Raw genomic sequence first — 16,349 nt, 5'->3', positions numbered from 1 at the left:
ATCTCAAATACACACAAATCTTTTCCAGTATATTCAAAGGAAGGAATGTTAAAAACAGTTATTCCACTATCTACTGCAGCAATTTTCAACCAGTGGTCTGCAGCACACTGGTCTGTTGCAAGTGGCCCACAGGTGTGCTGTGGGAGCTTGGGGAATTTATTAAATAAATATCATTTATTACTAGGGCCATTGAGGAATGTACATCCCCCACCAGCAGCATGGTGTGCATTGTCAATTGTCAAAAGACGGATGGTGTGCCTTTTAGTGTGCCTTTTAGTGCCTTTAGAGTGCTGTGAGATAAAAAGGGTGAAAATCGCTATCTACTGAGATCACTATTGCTACATTTTTATCCCATCATCTTTCCAAGGCACTCAGGGACATGTACATGATTTTCTACTACCAATTTGTCTTGTTGAGAATGACTAACCAATGTCACACAGTGAGCTTCAGGACTGGGACAGGATTTTAAACCAATTTCACCAGTCCGATACTGTTGTCATTATTGCATAAAAAAAACTGATTCCAATTCTGAATTAAAAAATATAAATGCTAAAACCAAAAGATAAGTTTTGTCTAGGTAAAAAGTGGTAATAGCAAAATAATGTTTCACTTCTTGCTTTATATTCACTTAAAAATAAGGTTGTGTTTGGAATCTTAGACATATGGAACTCTGAGTTACAGACATCTGATTTATGAACATCCGCACTTAGAAGTAAAATTATTACTAAAAATTACCTAACATAGAAACACCAATACAGGTGTAACTGTAACTTACATCTATGAGTTTATATAGTTAATTCACACCACACTGCTGTTAATAAGATGTCCTTTCACATGATTTTTGAAATTCTTAAGTCTCATGAAGAATGAACTCAACCTCAGAATGTGTCTGTGTACCTGGATTGTAAGAAATGCAACAGAGATGGACCACAACTGTGCCCAAGATCTGCATTCAGATTTAAGCTAAACTTTTTGATCCAGGAAGTGATAGATGTACATCTGTATCCTTAGGGATCAAGGCACCTGCCTTGCAGTGCTCTCTTGGTCATTTTCTTCTTCACCAGTACAATGTGGCAAGCAGTGGCGTAGCTAATGATCGTGTACCAAGCTCAAAATGTTGCCCTGGAAGTGATGTCAGAACCAGAAGTAACATCACGTCAGGGCTTTTTAAAAAGATGAAAATTGGGAAGAACCCACCTCCTCGCCCCAGCAGCTTGTCACCCACCTGTTCTGCTGCCTCCCCCCAATCAGTGGCATAGCTAAGGTCTCTATCTGCTACCTGGGGTCAAAGAAGATTTGAAGACAAAATCAAATTTAATTAAGTAAATAAATAAAAAATAAAAAGCCCCTGATAGGTTGGAGAGACTGTGCTGGGGTGAAGACAGTCTGTTATTCTGCCCCTGCTAAATATAACAGGAGCACCACCTGAAAAAGTGCTTTTTATCCAGTTAGCAGGGGTAACTGTATTATGGTACATGGATATGTTAGCTGACTTACTGGTTTCATGCTGTATCGTGATAATTGCACAACACTGCAACATGTCAATAACATAATAACATGTCATTGGGTCTCAGATCAATCGGTCTCATAGGTCAGTTTTGAGTTAAGTAAATTCACTTTTTGTTCCATAAGGCAGTTGTGTTTTCATTTTCTGGTTAATTGGCCATAACTCTTGATAGAATGCAGATATTCCAAAGTAATTTGCTTCACTGCATTCTACATTAAATCACAATTATATATAACATGATGGTATTATTCATACATACCACGATTTTCACAATTTTGTTCACTAGTGTCAAGCTCTGTTTGTTGCCCCCTTAAAGCTTGATGTCTGGTGTAACTGCTACGCCTTGCACCCCCTTAGCTACGCCACTAGTGGAAAGACATACAAAATCAGCCAGAATGCCTTGGCAATGGGCATCATTATTTTCCCCTTCTTCCCTCAAAGTGAAAGCAATGTAATGGTGTTTTACCTGCCCTCTATGAAATTAACTACATTTTCTCATGATGTTTGTCATGCTGGCCATGTGACACTGACTGACTGACTGGGATCATATAGCAAGTAGGGAAAACACTGACATTTTGTTTTGAATGATGCCAGAACAGCTGTTCAGAGGTGCAAACTGGAGCAAAATGGGAAAAGGATTTTTTTTTTGTTCGTTTGTTTTGCTGCGAGGCAGTGGTGAGGAGGAGAGAAAATAGTGAACATTTATGATCCCCCCAAGCAGTGCACCTTTATAGTAAAAAATTCAGTGCAACCTTAATCTTCGTTGGACCATGAGACTTAAGAAACTAGTTTTAAAGATCCTAACCATGTGAAAAGATAAGAACTGTCAATGACTGGAATATAAGAATACTTGGAAAAAACTGACTTAATACAGAAAATTCTGTGTCACAATGTTTCTGCGTTGTATTTCAAACATCATCTAAACTTTAGAAAACAGTGTGGCAAAAGAGGAGGGAAATGTACAACCCATGATAAAACACAACACTCTGGGCAGTGACTGATGTTTTTGCTTATGTTGTGTTGTCTTTGTACATTCCTGTCTTGTTCTGTTCTTTCTCTGTATTTTATGCCAATAAAGGTCTTACTGAACTGAACTACAATAAAACACAACATACACAGAAGTTTCACTTTCAGAAGTGAATTATGTTAAGGCAGTGGTTCTCAAACTGGTGGATCGCAACCCATCAGCCCAAGAAGCACTATCTCTAACCCCTTAAAGGGCAGAGGAAATGATGACTATGTGATTGCCAGGATCTTGCTGCTGCTGGGGACAAAGGGACATTTTTTTAACTTAACTCAGTCTGTGCTGGCTTCCTGGGGCAGGGTATGTGTGGGGAGCCTTGCAGAACCTCTGTAGAACCCACCGCAACTCTGAACACTGAAACTATGAGATTGTGACCCAATTCTGGATTGCAATCGCATAGCCCTGGCAGCCAGCACAGACTGAAGTTTTTAAGGCCCCTATGTCCATGGTGGCAACCTGATCCTGGCAATCACATTGTCATCATCCCTCCTGCCCCTGCAAAGACTTATCTCGGTTCTCAAACTCCCTGTTTGAAAATTGCTGTGTTAAGGTATAAGGATGGGGAATGCCCCAATCAAACTCAGGTTCTCATATCCAGTTTAATGGCCTAAGTTAGCCATTTTAAAACACACACATAGTCAATGTATGACAGTAACAAGGATGTTGTAGTGCCTATACTTTGCTCAAGATAAACTCTTTTACATACAGATGGAGCCTCTTTTTTTGCGATATTTTTAACCGCAAATCTGACTCAACGCGGGTTCCCAGGACCTGTGTGCAACCAGGCTTGGCCCCATCTTTGCCCTCCAGAGGCTCGTCTGAATCCTGTGAGGTCGTGTGCAGCCTCCACAAGTCTCACAATGGCCTCCAGAGGTCCTAAAGAGGCACTTCTGGTTTTCAGGCAAAAAGTGGAAGTACCTCTCTAGACTTCCAGAGGCCATACAGAGGCCTGTGGAGGCTGCACATGGCCTCCACAGGACTCATAAGCACAGCTCCAGTCGCCTCCAGAGAAGTGGCCTCCGAGGCTTTCAGGGGCCTTTCTGAGGCCCGTGCAGACTATGCGCGGCCTGCACAAACCTTGGAAAGGCCTCTATAGGTCCTAGAAAGGCACTTCCAGTTTTCGGTTATCTAGGACCTCCGGAGGCTGGGCACGATCTCCATGGGTCTCAGAAGAGCCTCCAGAGGCAAGGGCGTTTTCGCCCAAAAACTGGAAGTGCCCTACTAGGACCTCCGGAGGCCATTTTGAGGCTCTTGGAGACTTTGCGCTGTCTTCACGGGCCTCAGAACAGCTCTAGTCATGTCTGGAGGTGGGTGTTGCCCAAATTTTGTGTGACTTGGTTCCACACGAAATTTGGTATTTGCACGGGCTCCAGGAATGGAACCCTTACGAATAACGAGGCTCCACCTGTATTAACCTCAGCTGACCAAAAGCAAAAATAATGTTTTTAAACAATATGTCTTGTGCATTTGTTTAACAATGTTAAGTTCTGTTTTTTTTTTAAACCAAGCAGAATTGCTCATGTCACTTACCAAATGGTGGGAGGTCCTTCACAGGTACTTTCTTACGAGAGGGGTATAAAGATACAGCAGGGACCTGCAATGCTTGGTTTGCTTTGTGCTGCTGCTGTTGCACCTTCTGTTGGATCCCTGACCTATGCGACACTGGTGAGGTTTCGGGCTTTCCTGACCGTTTGTCCCCTGGAGTCTTGGGTACTTGAGAAAAGCAGAATATTAAAAGCATTAAAATTACTGCCAGTAAGACTATGTCAAAACTCCTTGATTTTTTTAAAATTATTTTGTTCTGAATTATGCACAGACCACACATATAGAAGCATTCATTATTTACCTAAACAGAGAAAAAAGTAATACTCCTTTCCAGTTCTAAATTACCCTTTCAAGCACAGATTTCATTAGTTCTTTCACTCAGCTTTAATCCAGAAACAAACTATAGCAATTGGGAGGCTGGCGGTCTACAGTCTTGGACTACTCCCAGGAATGTGGAGCTGTTTGAGTAAACAGGTGCTAAAGTTTTATATGCTAAATCCAGTACTTCTGCACACATGGAGATAAGTAATTTTTGGCTAGAAAGACTAATCAGCTAGAAGGAAAGTGCCACCTGCATTATAAAGTGAAATTTACATTGGCATAAAATGATTTTGTTCACAACATGCACACACTGTTCATTAGGAAGACACTTCCCAATGATAATATATCAGTCCTAAACCCCTGGGGCAGAGGAACTATAAGACTAACAAATCAATCTTATCTGATCTGCCATGATTTTAGTTTATGACCAAGTGTAATCCAGTCCAATGCGTGTTACCTCAGAAGTCCCACTGAACTCAGTGGTCTCAAATCTCAAGTAAGTGTGCCTAGGATAGCAGCTTTAGTGCCTTCAAGGCAATAAAAGTGGAAGGGACAAGGAGATTACCAACAGTATTAGGTTGGAAGGTGGTTTACAGCCCAACCCTATGCAGGTTGCTGCCTTCTGGTACAGCAGTGCCAAAACAGCCGCTGCTGTATCCCGTGAGGCCAGGGAAGCAGCCAAAGGTCTCCTTGGGGTAAGGGAACATTAGCTGGTCACAGCTGGTGAAGAACCAGCTGGTGAAGAACCAGCTGGTGAAGAACCAAGGAGACCCATATAGGGCTCTGAGGCCTGGGAGGGGAGATAGGTTGTGGTGGCTATGCTGCTGTTCCCTAGCCCTCCCCCCATTCAGAAACACTCTCCACCATTCTCCAAATGCCCCAGAACGTCTCTGCACAGCTTGGAACTCAATGTCAATAGGTCCAAGTAGTTTGACCAGCATGGAGGCCCAGCATCAACTGGCGCTGGCCTCCCCACTGGCACCTTTCCTCCCCCAACAACATAACATTTGCAACAGCCATTGGTAGGGCAGCTTGCAGGAGACTGGTGCTGCCCAGCAGTAGGATTGGGCCGTTAATCTCCCCTATTTGAAGACAATGGATACAGGCTCTCAGAGCACAAAGGGTGAAGACAATGATAAACTTGTAGATGAACACACCAAAACAAACTGGTTGGCTACAGAAAAAAACATTTTTTTTTACCTGACAGAAAGCATTTCTATATGAAACACTATTTATTACATGAGAAAACAGTTTTATGTTCAGTTTGTCATATTTATTCAGAAGAGTGACATGTAACTTCATGCATTTTTTACCTTTCACTGTATAGGTGTCATGACCAGTCTACGCCCTTGACATTACTAAACATTTGGATATGGTGCAATCAGAGCCAGTGATGGCTATTTTCCATACTAGGCAAGGCTAACTGAAATAGATTTTTTTGTCAGGCTTTATAATTAATTGTATTCCATAGCACTGTTGTAGTATGCAACTTAAAACTAAAAAATATTGTCAGTTGCATTTTTTACATGGATAAAAAAAACTAATCTATGTATATAAAACTTTGACCCTCAAAGGTCAGTACTACACCTCCCTGAGGTCTGTACCCTAGGAGGCAGCCTAGTTGGCCTAATGGGTGCAACCTGTCTCGGGAAAGGAGGCAGGAATCATCTTTGTGTATCCTCATGTCAAGAAAAAGAGCAGGGTTCCCATCAGTTACTAAAGGGAAAAAAATGATAGTTTGGCTCAAAATAAATTTGGTTCTATGCACTGGAAAAAAATTTAAGAATAGCTTTATCATTGCCATTCAGCTCTAACGACAACAATTCAGGTTTGAAGGAATTTAAAATATATTACCAACAAAGAAACACAAATTAAACAACTAGGAAAAGCTTCCCAAAGTTTCTAGCAAGGTCACCAGCATCGTTAATTTTGGTGCAGTGTTAATTTTGGTACACTGAAGTTCTATGAGAATCAGCAGACAGCTCTTATCCCAATTTAAGCTTCTAAAAATGCCCTTAACATGTTGCTAATGATAAGATATTCTAATACTGTCAATTATGTTTCAATAAATTAAGGTGAGAACCATCTCAACAAGTTTGGCGGCAGCAGTTTCCATACTGGGTCATTCTTCCATCCTGTGATGGGAAATACGGAGCCAAGTCAGAGGAGAAAACAAAGAATGCAGTAATTCCCACTAGAACAACTGTTTGTGTCAGTCTGCTTTAAGAATTTATAAAGCTTTGAAATGCTTAGTTAGAACAAAATTTCTATAATCAAGCAGTATAGAAATAAAAGGAACATAAGCAAATACTGTTGGTTTAGGCACTTTTCTTTCTACAATTTTTTAAAAGAAATTTGCTCACATGTATTGCTAGCTGGTTCACATTGCAGAGAGAGAGCCTGGAGGCTTTCTTCATCCATTTCTAGATCCAAATTTGAGAGATACTGCTTGACTTTCCGAGCCATTTGGGCATCTTCATATAGCTTTTTGGCATTGAGGAAGGAGCTGCGACGGACCCGCTTTTTGTGTCCACCTGTTTGTGCAACATCAAGCACTGCTGTGTTTGTACTGCCTTGGCTGAGAGATCTGTGATGAAGAAAGACAAGATGACAAACGAGTAACTTAGCTCATCACCACATCCCTCAGTGAACCTGAAACATGCAAAAGTCTGCATGGATATCAGTCTACAGTCAAAGCTTACATGCCTCATTCAAGTCAAACAGCTACAACAGAGAGAAAGATAACAATCAACAGCACTCTCTAATGGTCAGCATAAATTTTTTAATACAAGTACCTGAGACCTGCTCTGTGCAATTAGAAAAATGGTTATCATCCATCTAGCTCAGTATTATCTATGACGATTGGCAATGGCTCTCCAGGATTTCAGACATGGCTCTTTCCCATCCCTAACAGAGGATGTCAGCGATTGAATCTGGAACCAACGGCATGTAAAGCATGCACTTTTCTCACTGAGCTACATGTTAATTTCCAAAATTCCAGCAAATTTCCAAAATTCCAGGATACTGGTGGTGTCCCTAATCAGTAACAGTGAAAAAAGCTTACTAAAATGTAATACCAGGTACCCTCAAAACCTGAGGGCAGAAACAAAACCAAAAACACTATTTTCATTCTCCCCATTTTCCCCAGCTAAAAAAAAATCTTATGTTAAACAAAAGGTTCTAGTAGTTAATGAGGAGATGGCATGCAAATTTGAAAATATTTATGTATGGGAGCGATTTTGCTTCTAATTTGTTAACGGCAAAAATGAAGACTTGTTTGTAGAAAGAAAATTTAGTTAGTTGAGCTGAAAAAACATAGTCAATAAATTCATAAAATATATGGATTTGGATTATTCTGTTAATTTATGTGGCACATGTGATTTTATCTGAACCACCATTTATTTTGGATTACTGTTCCCTCTGAAACAATGTATGAGGCAACATAGGTGCTGCTAGAGCATACTAAGAAGTCTTATCACTTGCGTTTCTGTAAAGTTTCACAGCTCTTGGACTTATGACCTCAAGCAAAAGTAGTCCTGGATTAAGTTTGATGCAAGTTCAAAAGGGTTAACAAAGGGGGGGGGAATGCGAGAGCATCAGAAAAATTAAGTGAAGCAGGTAGGAATCAATGCAGATGGTTAAAGAATGGCTGACTGTATGTGTTCTCTCTGACCACTTACCCCAAACTCCTCCACTTCTTCTTCCTGCAAGTGAGAGCCATGAATATTGAAGCATGGATTTAAGGAAGAGACGGAGAAAGATTATAAGCTCAGAAGAAAAGAATCAGACTTCAGGACAAGCAGCACCAGAAAGCCCACAACAGCCTTATCTCAGGCACTAAAGCGATATAATACAATATCAGTAACAAATATTTAGACTATTAAGCTAAATTCACAATTGCTTACCTATACCTTACATAAAGTAATATGTGGGTGCAATAAATCTGCAGTGAATACTATTCCTATATTCTTTGTTTATACATCCCTAACCTCCATATAACACACTGTCCTTAAAACAGTTTGTTCATTCGAGAAATACTACTTATGCACTGCACCAATGGAATATAATTTAGGTACAAAAGCTCACTTAAAATTGCAAAATGCATGTATTTATTTATAACATTAAGAAAGAAAGAATAAAACCAGTAATTTATAAGTCTGATCTCCCCCCCCCCAGTTTAAAAAAGGGGGGGGCACATTTTAAGCAGTGGAAGGTAAGAATTTGCCACTTTGAGCTATGGAACCTCAACCAGATGGGGCATTGACGGGTTACTAAAAGAAATACACAATTAACTAGCCAGATAATACGTAACATTTTATAATTGTGATAATTAACTTATCACAACAGAAAATAATGTAGAATAAAAGAACATGTGACTTAACTGGACTAATTTAAGAACTCAAACGTGAAATAATGGTTGGACATTGATTTGAGTGGAAATAAGCTCACATAAGGGAGCTTTCTTCTCCTATATGTCTACAATTCCCTGCACTGCAGAAAAGCATAGGTTGGAGCATGAATAGACAGAATCAAGCAACATCAGGCAAAAACACTTTTTTCATGATTCCTTTCAATTTCAGCCTATTCTTCCCTTCTCATATACTTCTGACTATACACAATATAATTGCTTTCCACTGCCATAAATATCCGATTATTGTCAAATGATATGCAGCCAGCTGCTGGAGAAATATCCCAATATAATTTCAGTAAACAACCACATAGTTGGAAGACTTATCAAATATGTTTCTGTTGGTCACAACTCACCTTGTTCTGAACATTAAAGCAGGATCCATATTAACAGAAGCCATTCGGCCCACATGGCGAATCTCTTTTGCAATCATTCGCAGTTTCTCAAAATTAACCAAACCTTCCACTTTGGAATCATTTCCTGCATTGACAAAAAGAATTACAGGTTCAACCTTGTTATACACTGATTTTTTATACAAGGATTTGATTGAACTCGAACGGCTACTGCAAATGAGAAGGAATGTTCGGATCCCTAGAGAAAAGGAAAAATCATCCCTTTAAAATCACAGTTTAAAAAACTGCTTTTCTTACTGTTATATGGATTTTTCTATCTCAATGTGATGAGAAGGGCCCTTTAAATTAAAAGAAAACAGTTGTTTAACAATAACCTCCTTAATAGTAGATGGCAGCCTGCTGACAATTCATCATTCTCTCTTCAAGGCAACCAATCCCTCACTTACACCTGAGCACATGAAAGATAATCACTTTGCTCTGGATAAAAGGAGGGGAAAGGAGTGAAAGCTTTCTAAGCATCTGGAGAGAGACTGATTGATGGACTGTCTGCTTAATTACTCTTTCTTACATCACAAAGGTCAGCAAGGCCGTTTTTAAATGTCCCTAGCACAGGGACATTGTTTTTTAAATGGATTTGCTTTACTGCATTTTTTGCCATCCAGGAACCCTCCTGAATGAGACAACCTGAATAGGCAAATATGTATGGTATGCTGTCATTAGCAAAAATAACTGTCACCACCATCCAACCGAATATGGGATAAGCACTTTAAAGATTTTTTTTTTTTTCTAAATTTACCTTCATGAAGAAACGTAAGGTCCTTTTTGATTACAGGGAACAATGGAATAATGGGAGGCTGTAGGTTTTGGCTATTCAAAACATTGCGGTATTTTGCCATGTTCCTAGAGGGATCAAATAAATCTTGAAGATCTTGAAACAATTTTTCATACTTGCTTGGCAGTTTTTCCCAAGTGGTACGAAGTCTTGCAACTGGAGCTAAGTTCAAACCACTAAAGAAAGAAAAGGGTTTTGAGATCCCTGTTCAAAACAAAATGCTTTTACACAGCATTTCAAACATGATATATACATTTGTGAATCCAGTGATAATCCAATAATGTAATGCAAGTGATAAACTCAGACACACTTAAATAAAAACAATGCTTTCAAAGAGTGAATGTCATAAAACTGTACAATCTTCAAATTATACTTTTGAGCTGAAGAGTGATGATCAGGATTATGACATAACACTTCACACTTTCGCTCAGACACTGAGACATTGCTTCCAAAATACTGTTTGGGCAAACAGACACTTTTATAAACAAGGGTCATTCTTAGTTCAAAAATGTGGCCATGATTATCATTTGTTACTGCCAGATGGTAATATTGTTATGTAGTATTATTAGGTAGTATTGTTATGAGTGGTACAGTTAAAGTTTATTTAGAAACTGCAGTTATAAAATTGTATGAGTGTACTAGCAAAAGGACCACTTGAGTAAAGCAGTAACTTCCGTTACTACCAGAGATTACACTGGACTAGCTATACTCATTTGGATGCACTGGTGATATTGATCGTAAAAGCTCTCTGTTGACCAAATCCTAGATATATGACATCCAGTTGTGCCATCAGTAATGACCTAAAAAGCCTGAACAAAGTGATCTTAAAATTGTTTTACAACTGCTAACAAATTATTAAGGAGGCCTTCACCTGTCAAATCAATTTCTACTCTTGAATGATATGTCCCAACCCTACAGACCTTCGTAACAGAGTTTCTCCTCTCATTAAAGGTTTTTGCTTAGGGCACTGGTGATCTAACTTATATTCTAAAAGATTGTTGATTATCTTTGGGCAAAAATGAGACCATCCATCAAGTATGTGAGCAGACTTACTAAATTACAGTAATTTAGCCTAGAGGTCAGGAAGACATGACTATCGTTGTCAATATCAAATTAGGAAGAAATGATACAGCTCTTTTCACTTAATGAAGCTGGTCAAAAACTCCCGTGTACTGTTCCTAATCTATCACTGCATTGTATCTGGGCTTCCCTTGATTTAGCACTAGTAAGATTTACCAAATTCTAATGGTGTCCATGTTGAAACACTGTATGGACATCGACACTGTAGTATGACACAACTAATGAAAAATAATCCCATGGCTCAAAACTCAAAAGCTCTGCAATATGTTGCCCATGTTAGATGAGTTATTAGACAGAGAACCCCACAATGATCCTGTGGAAGCCCACAAGAAAGTCTTGTGACATGACACAAAGTTGCTCAATGTCACCTACTCGGCATATCATGACAACTACTTGCTCAAATAGAAACAAAAAGTGCAGTTTTTGTCATTAAATATGATCCTTAAATATGATCTCAGAACAACAAAGGAGGTAAAAAAAAAGGAGGAATCTAGCCTCACCCAACCATTATCAGACCCACCCTTCATCCGGATGTGCATAAAGCCATGAAGCAACAATTTGCTCAACAACCATCCTTCCAAAAAGAAAGTTTGGGGAAAGAAAAAAAAATACTGATGGGACTATTCAAATCCATAGTTAATTTTTTTGAGAATCTCAATTTAATCACAAGTTACACAACCACCAAGACTACTCATTTAGCTAAACAGATTCTCATACTGGCTGATAATAACTGGGATTCTGTATGTAGAATATTCTTTGGATTCGTGATACAGAATGAAACTGATCCAACAGGGCAAAACCTAGCCTTTCCTATATTTACTCGGCCATACTATACATTAAGTGGAAGCAAGTCAAAGAATCTCCTCCTAGTCCTAGTTTCCAACTGAAATCCAGTTCACAATCTAGCTCTTCCAGTGTTTTAAGATACTTATAAATAGGACATTGGTAATAACAAGCTTACAATTATTCTTCAAAAAAGCTATTTCTGATATTTAAAGAAGTCACCCTTTATATTTGCTCTTGCTCCCTCTGAGTTAGGATTCAATCCATACCAGACAACAGTTTAGTTCATGGGATAACAGCTGTAACATTCTTCTGGTAATTAAAAATATAATTTAATATAATCTAATAGTAACCTTTCATTATGAAGAATCAATTTGCCTGTGATTCCTCATAAACCCTATGTAAAATTGTAGGAAAAAGAATTCTTGTCTTGTTTACCTTATTATTGCAAACATGGAGTTGAAGTTCTTGCATTCCCTGCAGTGCAATGCTATCTTAATGAAGTGCTTAATTATCTTCATCCTTTTCAGCTGGTTGGTTTCTCGGAGAATCTCAGATGCTACCCAAAAGGTTTCTTGGTTTATTACTTCTTCAAACTTTTTCAAGTTGCTACAGTTACTTTTAGATTTCAGTTTAAACAAGTCATCTATGTACTCTGTAGGTTCAATGTTACGGAACAGTTCAAAGTTACGCATCGAGAGCTGGGTAGCCACCTCGACAGTACTGAGCTGCAGTAGGGAAATTTGACTCTCTCTTAGCAATTCCTGAGCATCTTCATCTGAACACAATGTTTCTGTCTCCATATTGTTCTTCAGATAATACCTGAGGAAATAATATTTTGCAGAAATTAAAGGAATGGCAGTTAGCTTCTTACATTTTGACATAATTAACACATAGCTTTATTAATAACTTGAAATGTTCTCTGACCTTCCACTGAGCTGTATTCTATCAGCAAGTTTGGAGAGCTGATCTGGAAGTCTCCTTTGCTTAATTACACCCTCTGGAGTGACTGAGACTTCACATAAAGAATAAGAATCTGGGGTGGTGGTCAGAGCAAATTCTCTGATAGCCTGCATTACTACTTCCTTTGCAGTTGTGTCTTTACTAATCATAATGTAGCGGCTTTGCTGATCTGCCTTGAAAACCCTCAGGACCTGGTCTGGCAAGTCTGAAAGAAAAACATAATCCTTATTACTGTGGATACAAAATTCTTGTTGTAGTTATGTAATGGAGCAAAACAAATTATATTGTCAGTCACCAACAAAGCAAAATGAGCAGACACCCTACTTATTTTTCTTCTGTGACTTTTTTTTCTGAGAATATGTTTCCATATGAATGCTATCCACCCTCCTTTTTGGGAATGTCCCATTTTCTCTGTCTATGATGGGAACAACTGTCCAAGCAAGGCAGAAAAGGGATAAACAGGCTGGCCCTTATTCAAAGATTTCTGATCTATTGCATGCCAATCTGAAGTTACACACCCTCATTTCCTTAAGTTTCTCAAGAAGCTCCTGAAACCTGGATGCACTCAGTCCCAGGTAGTGCAGAAAGGAGGGCAAGACAGAAAGAGGAGCTAAATTTCAATCTTAACAAGTGATCAGCACCATCAAAGTTAGATACACTAAGCATCAGTCAGAATTTAGCTTTAACTGACTGATGTGAGGGGTGTTTTGATTTTAATTCCCAAATCAAAATTGCAGTCATAGAAATAATTTCCTAAATACAAGTAGTCCAGACTAGATATACAAACTTGTGGTCATTTAACCCACTCATATAAAAACCAACCCTCCTTCCCCTTGCTCATGCTCTTCACTAAACAGAAGTTAGCATCTTTTCTATTGTAGTCTATACTAGCCTATTCTATGCTGTAAATGAAGAATGAAAACAATTGGCTGAGATGACAAAAATGTTCCAGTACTCTCCTCCTACATCTCCCTGTAGTTTTCTGTAGTAATAAACCAACGCTATTTCATGATCAACTTCAATTCTCCAGCTTCCATCACACAACAAGGGGCTACACCAAATTCTACTTCTACCATTTGTTTGCTTCGGTTCTTTCATTTCTTCCCCCCTTCAACATTTCCTCTCAATTCCACTGAATATTTATTTTTTTCACATTTTTATACAACACTTCCTTAAAGTAGCTCAGGATGGTATATATAATTCCTCCCTTTTGTCCTCACAGCAACCCTGTAAGGTAGATGAGGCTGAGAGACAAAGGAAAAAAAAGATATGCACGCATTACCCAACAACTCTAATTTCGCATCACCTTTTTCCTAACTTCAGTATAGATCACAATTCTCCTTACCCCCACTGTGCTATAATATTAAAAACCATATGCAAATGAGATTATATTTGAATCTGCTGGGTGCTTCCTTCCTCCAAGTGGCTTTCATGCAAGACTGTGGTTACATAATTCCATGCAAGAGAACAGTGGGTACATAATGTATATGGTTGCACTTGCTAGTTTGTGTGCACATACTTATGTATTAATTAATCAGTCTTCATTTGATTTGTACAGCAATTCTCACTTGATAGATTCTCACTTTGCAGCAAACTGGACTAAAGGAAAACATGATATCTATAACATACCTTACCAAGTTACAACTTGAAGGTTACAGGGAACACCTGAGTGAAAATCAAGGTGGCCATCAGAATGTACTGTAAGACTGCAATCCTAGACATATTTTCCTGGGAGTAAGCCCCACTGAACACAATCGGACCTACTTCTGAGTAGGCATGGTGTTAGACTTCTACTTTCAGATTTAAAATTCCAAATCTGGCAAAACACTGAAATGACCAAAGTTTTGACACCAAAACCTTTATTAGCACTTTCAATTTACAGCATAATTTCACAGGAAAAATTATTATAAACACCATGCTTTATTTTGTTATGAATACCCCCTGCCTACTTAAATGCACCAAACACTGCAAGTACATTTTTATGATCCTTCCAAAGCTCTACCCTACTCCTCCAAGCTATATGGAACAGCAACTCTGACAAGCTGCTTTCTTTCTGCTCTAGTACATTCCATTTCTTGAATGCCTCCCCCATCTCCATCTTTAACATGGTCCAAAGCAACAACAAAACAAATTAAACGAATCACTTTCTGAAGTTTAAAGTATACACTGTGGCTTGAGATTACAGCCCAACTTTCTTTACAGCCCTCAAGGGAGCTTTATACTTTAATGTTAAAATAAACAGAGTATAAGAAGCTAGTCCAAAAACAAACTCCACTGAAGAAAAAATGTCAATAAAATTTATACTAAAATACAGTGAATATCTATTACACAAGATAGGTCCCTCTGTTTGCCTATTGCCTTGCCTGTTGTTTGCAAGCCTTTAAAATTAACCTTCTCTGCTCTCTGAACATTTCTTTTCAGACAAATTTTCCATACCCTTCATTATATAGTGGTTCATCTACTGCCTTTTTCTCCTTGTATCTCTCTTAACTCAGTGTTTTCTGACGTGCAGGGAGAACCCCCGTATGCAGGTTCACTTAGCGGATCAGGTCCGCAGCCACTCCTGTGTGTGGCCTCCATCTGTGGCCTCTGTCGGGCTCAGACCAAGTCTTAGAGGGAAAACGTCACATCTGGTTTTTTTGAAAATCTGATGTCACATGTTTTTCACTGTCTGAGTCAGTCTGAGCCCGGCAGAGGTCACAGACAGACGTGTGTGGCCTCTGCTGGGTTCGGATGACCCTCCGGAGGCAAGGAGAGCAGACAGTGGGGGTGGTATTTGCTCATATCCGCAGTTTCATTTAACCATGGGAGGTTCTAGAACAGAACCCCGGGAATAGGCGGCAATGCCTATACTTTGACGTGCTACCCAGGTTCTACTGACCAAGTTATATTCTTCTGCTAATGCTAACTGAAGTGATACTTATCCAGTAAAACTGTTCCTAAATATCCAAGCCTTGTTGCATCTGTATTTCCATAGCTATCCTACTTGCCTCATCATGCATGATTACCATAAAAAAAAAATCTGTCATACACTGGGCACATAGTTTTCATATATAGCTTGCCCTCTATTTCAGCTACGCCACTTCAGCCTACTAAGACTCCTTCCATTCTTCCTATAATTCTAACACAACAGTAATGTCATACAAACCTATTTACATTGTGACTGTGATAGTAAAGAAGGTACAAACTTACTACAGTACATATGTTAACCAGTGATTTTCAACCGTTTTCATCTTGCGGCACACTGGCAAGACACTAAAATGGTCAAGGTACACCATCAGCTTTTTGACAATTGACAAGGCACGCTGTGCTGTTTATGAGGGCTCACACACCCAATGGTCCTATTGATAAATGACTCTCTCCCAAATTCCCACGGCACACCTGGAGACCATTCGCAGCACACCAGTGTGCCACGGCACAGTGGTTGAAAATGGCTGTGTTAGACTATGTGCATACCCTCTAAAGACAAGAAACACAGTTAGTACATCTTAATATGGACACATTCCAACTCTGGGAACATCAATAAGTGTTAG

General features: G+C 39.2%; 1 protein-coding gene across 8 annotated transcripts in view; it reads right to left on the bottom strand.

Annotated features, from left to right (window-relative positions):
* Positions 1-16,349, bottom strand: part of RAPGEF2 (Rap guanine nucleotide exchange factor 2) — a 225,689-nt gene that overhangs the window by 10,548 nt on the left and 198,792 nt on the right. For all 8 annotated transcript variants that reach the window (XM_066631661.1, XM_066631663.1, XM_066631659.1 and 5 more), the window contains 7 exons: positions 12,781-13,021; positions 12,292-12,675; positions 9,955-10,166; positions 9,162-9,285; positions 8,078-8,101; positions 6,761-6,984; positions 4,062-4,244 (listed from right to left, as the gene is read on the bottom strand). In XM_066631661.1, the coding sequence (XP_066487758.1) occupies positions 4,062-4,244; positions 6,761-6,984; positions 8,078-8,101; positions 9,162-9,285; positions 9,955-10,166; positions 12,292-12,675; positions 12,781-13,021 (1,392 nt within the window). The remainder of the gene's footprint in view (positions 1-4,061; positions 4,245-6,760; positions 6,985-8,077; positions 8,102-9,161; positions 9,286-9,954; positions 10,167-12,291; positions 12,676-12,780; positions 13,022-16,349) is intronic.

This window comes from Tiliqua scincoides, chromosome 6 (assembly GCF_035046505.1).
Source record: "Tiliqua scincoides isolate rTilSci1 chromosome 6, rTilSci1.hap2, whole genome shotgun sequence".
Lineage (NCBI taxonomy): Eukaryota > Metazoa > Chordata > Lepidosauria > Squamata > Scincidae > Tiliqua > Tiliqua scincoides.
This window is presented reverse-complemented; position numbering and strand designations above follow the sequence as displayed.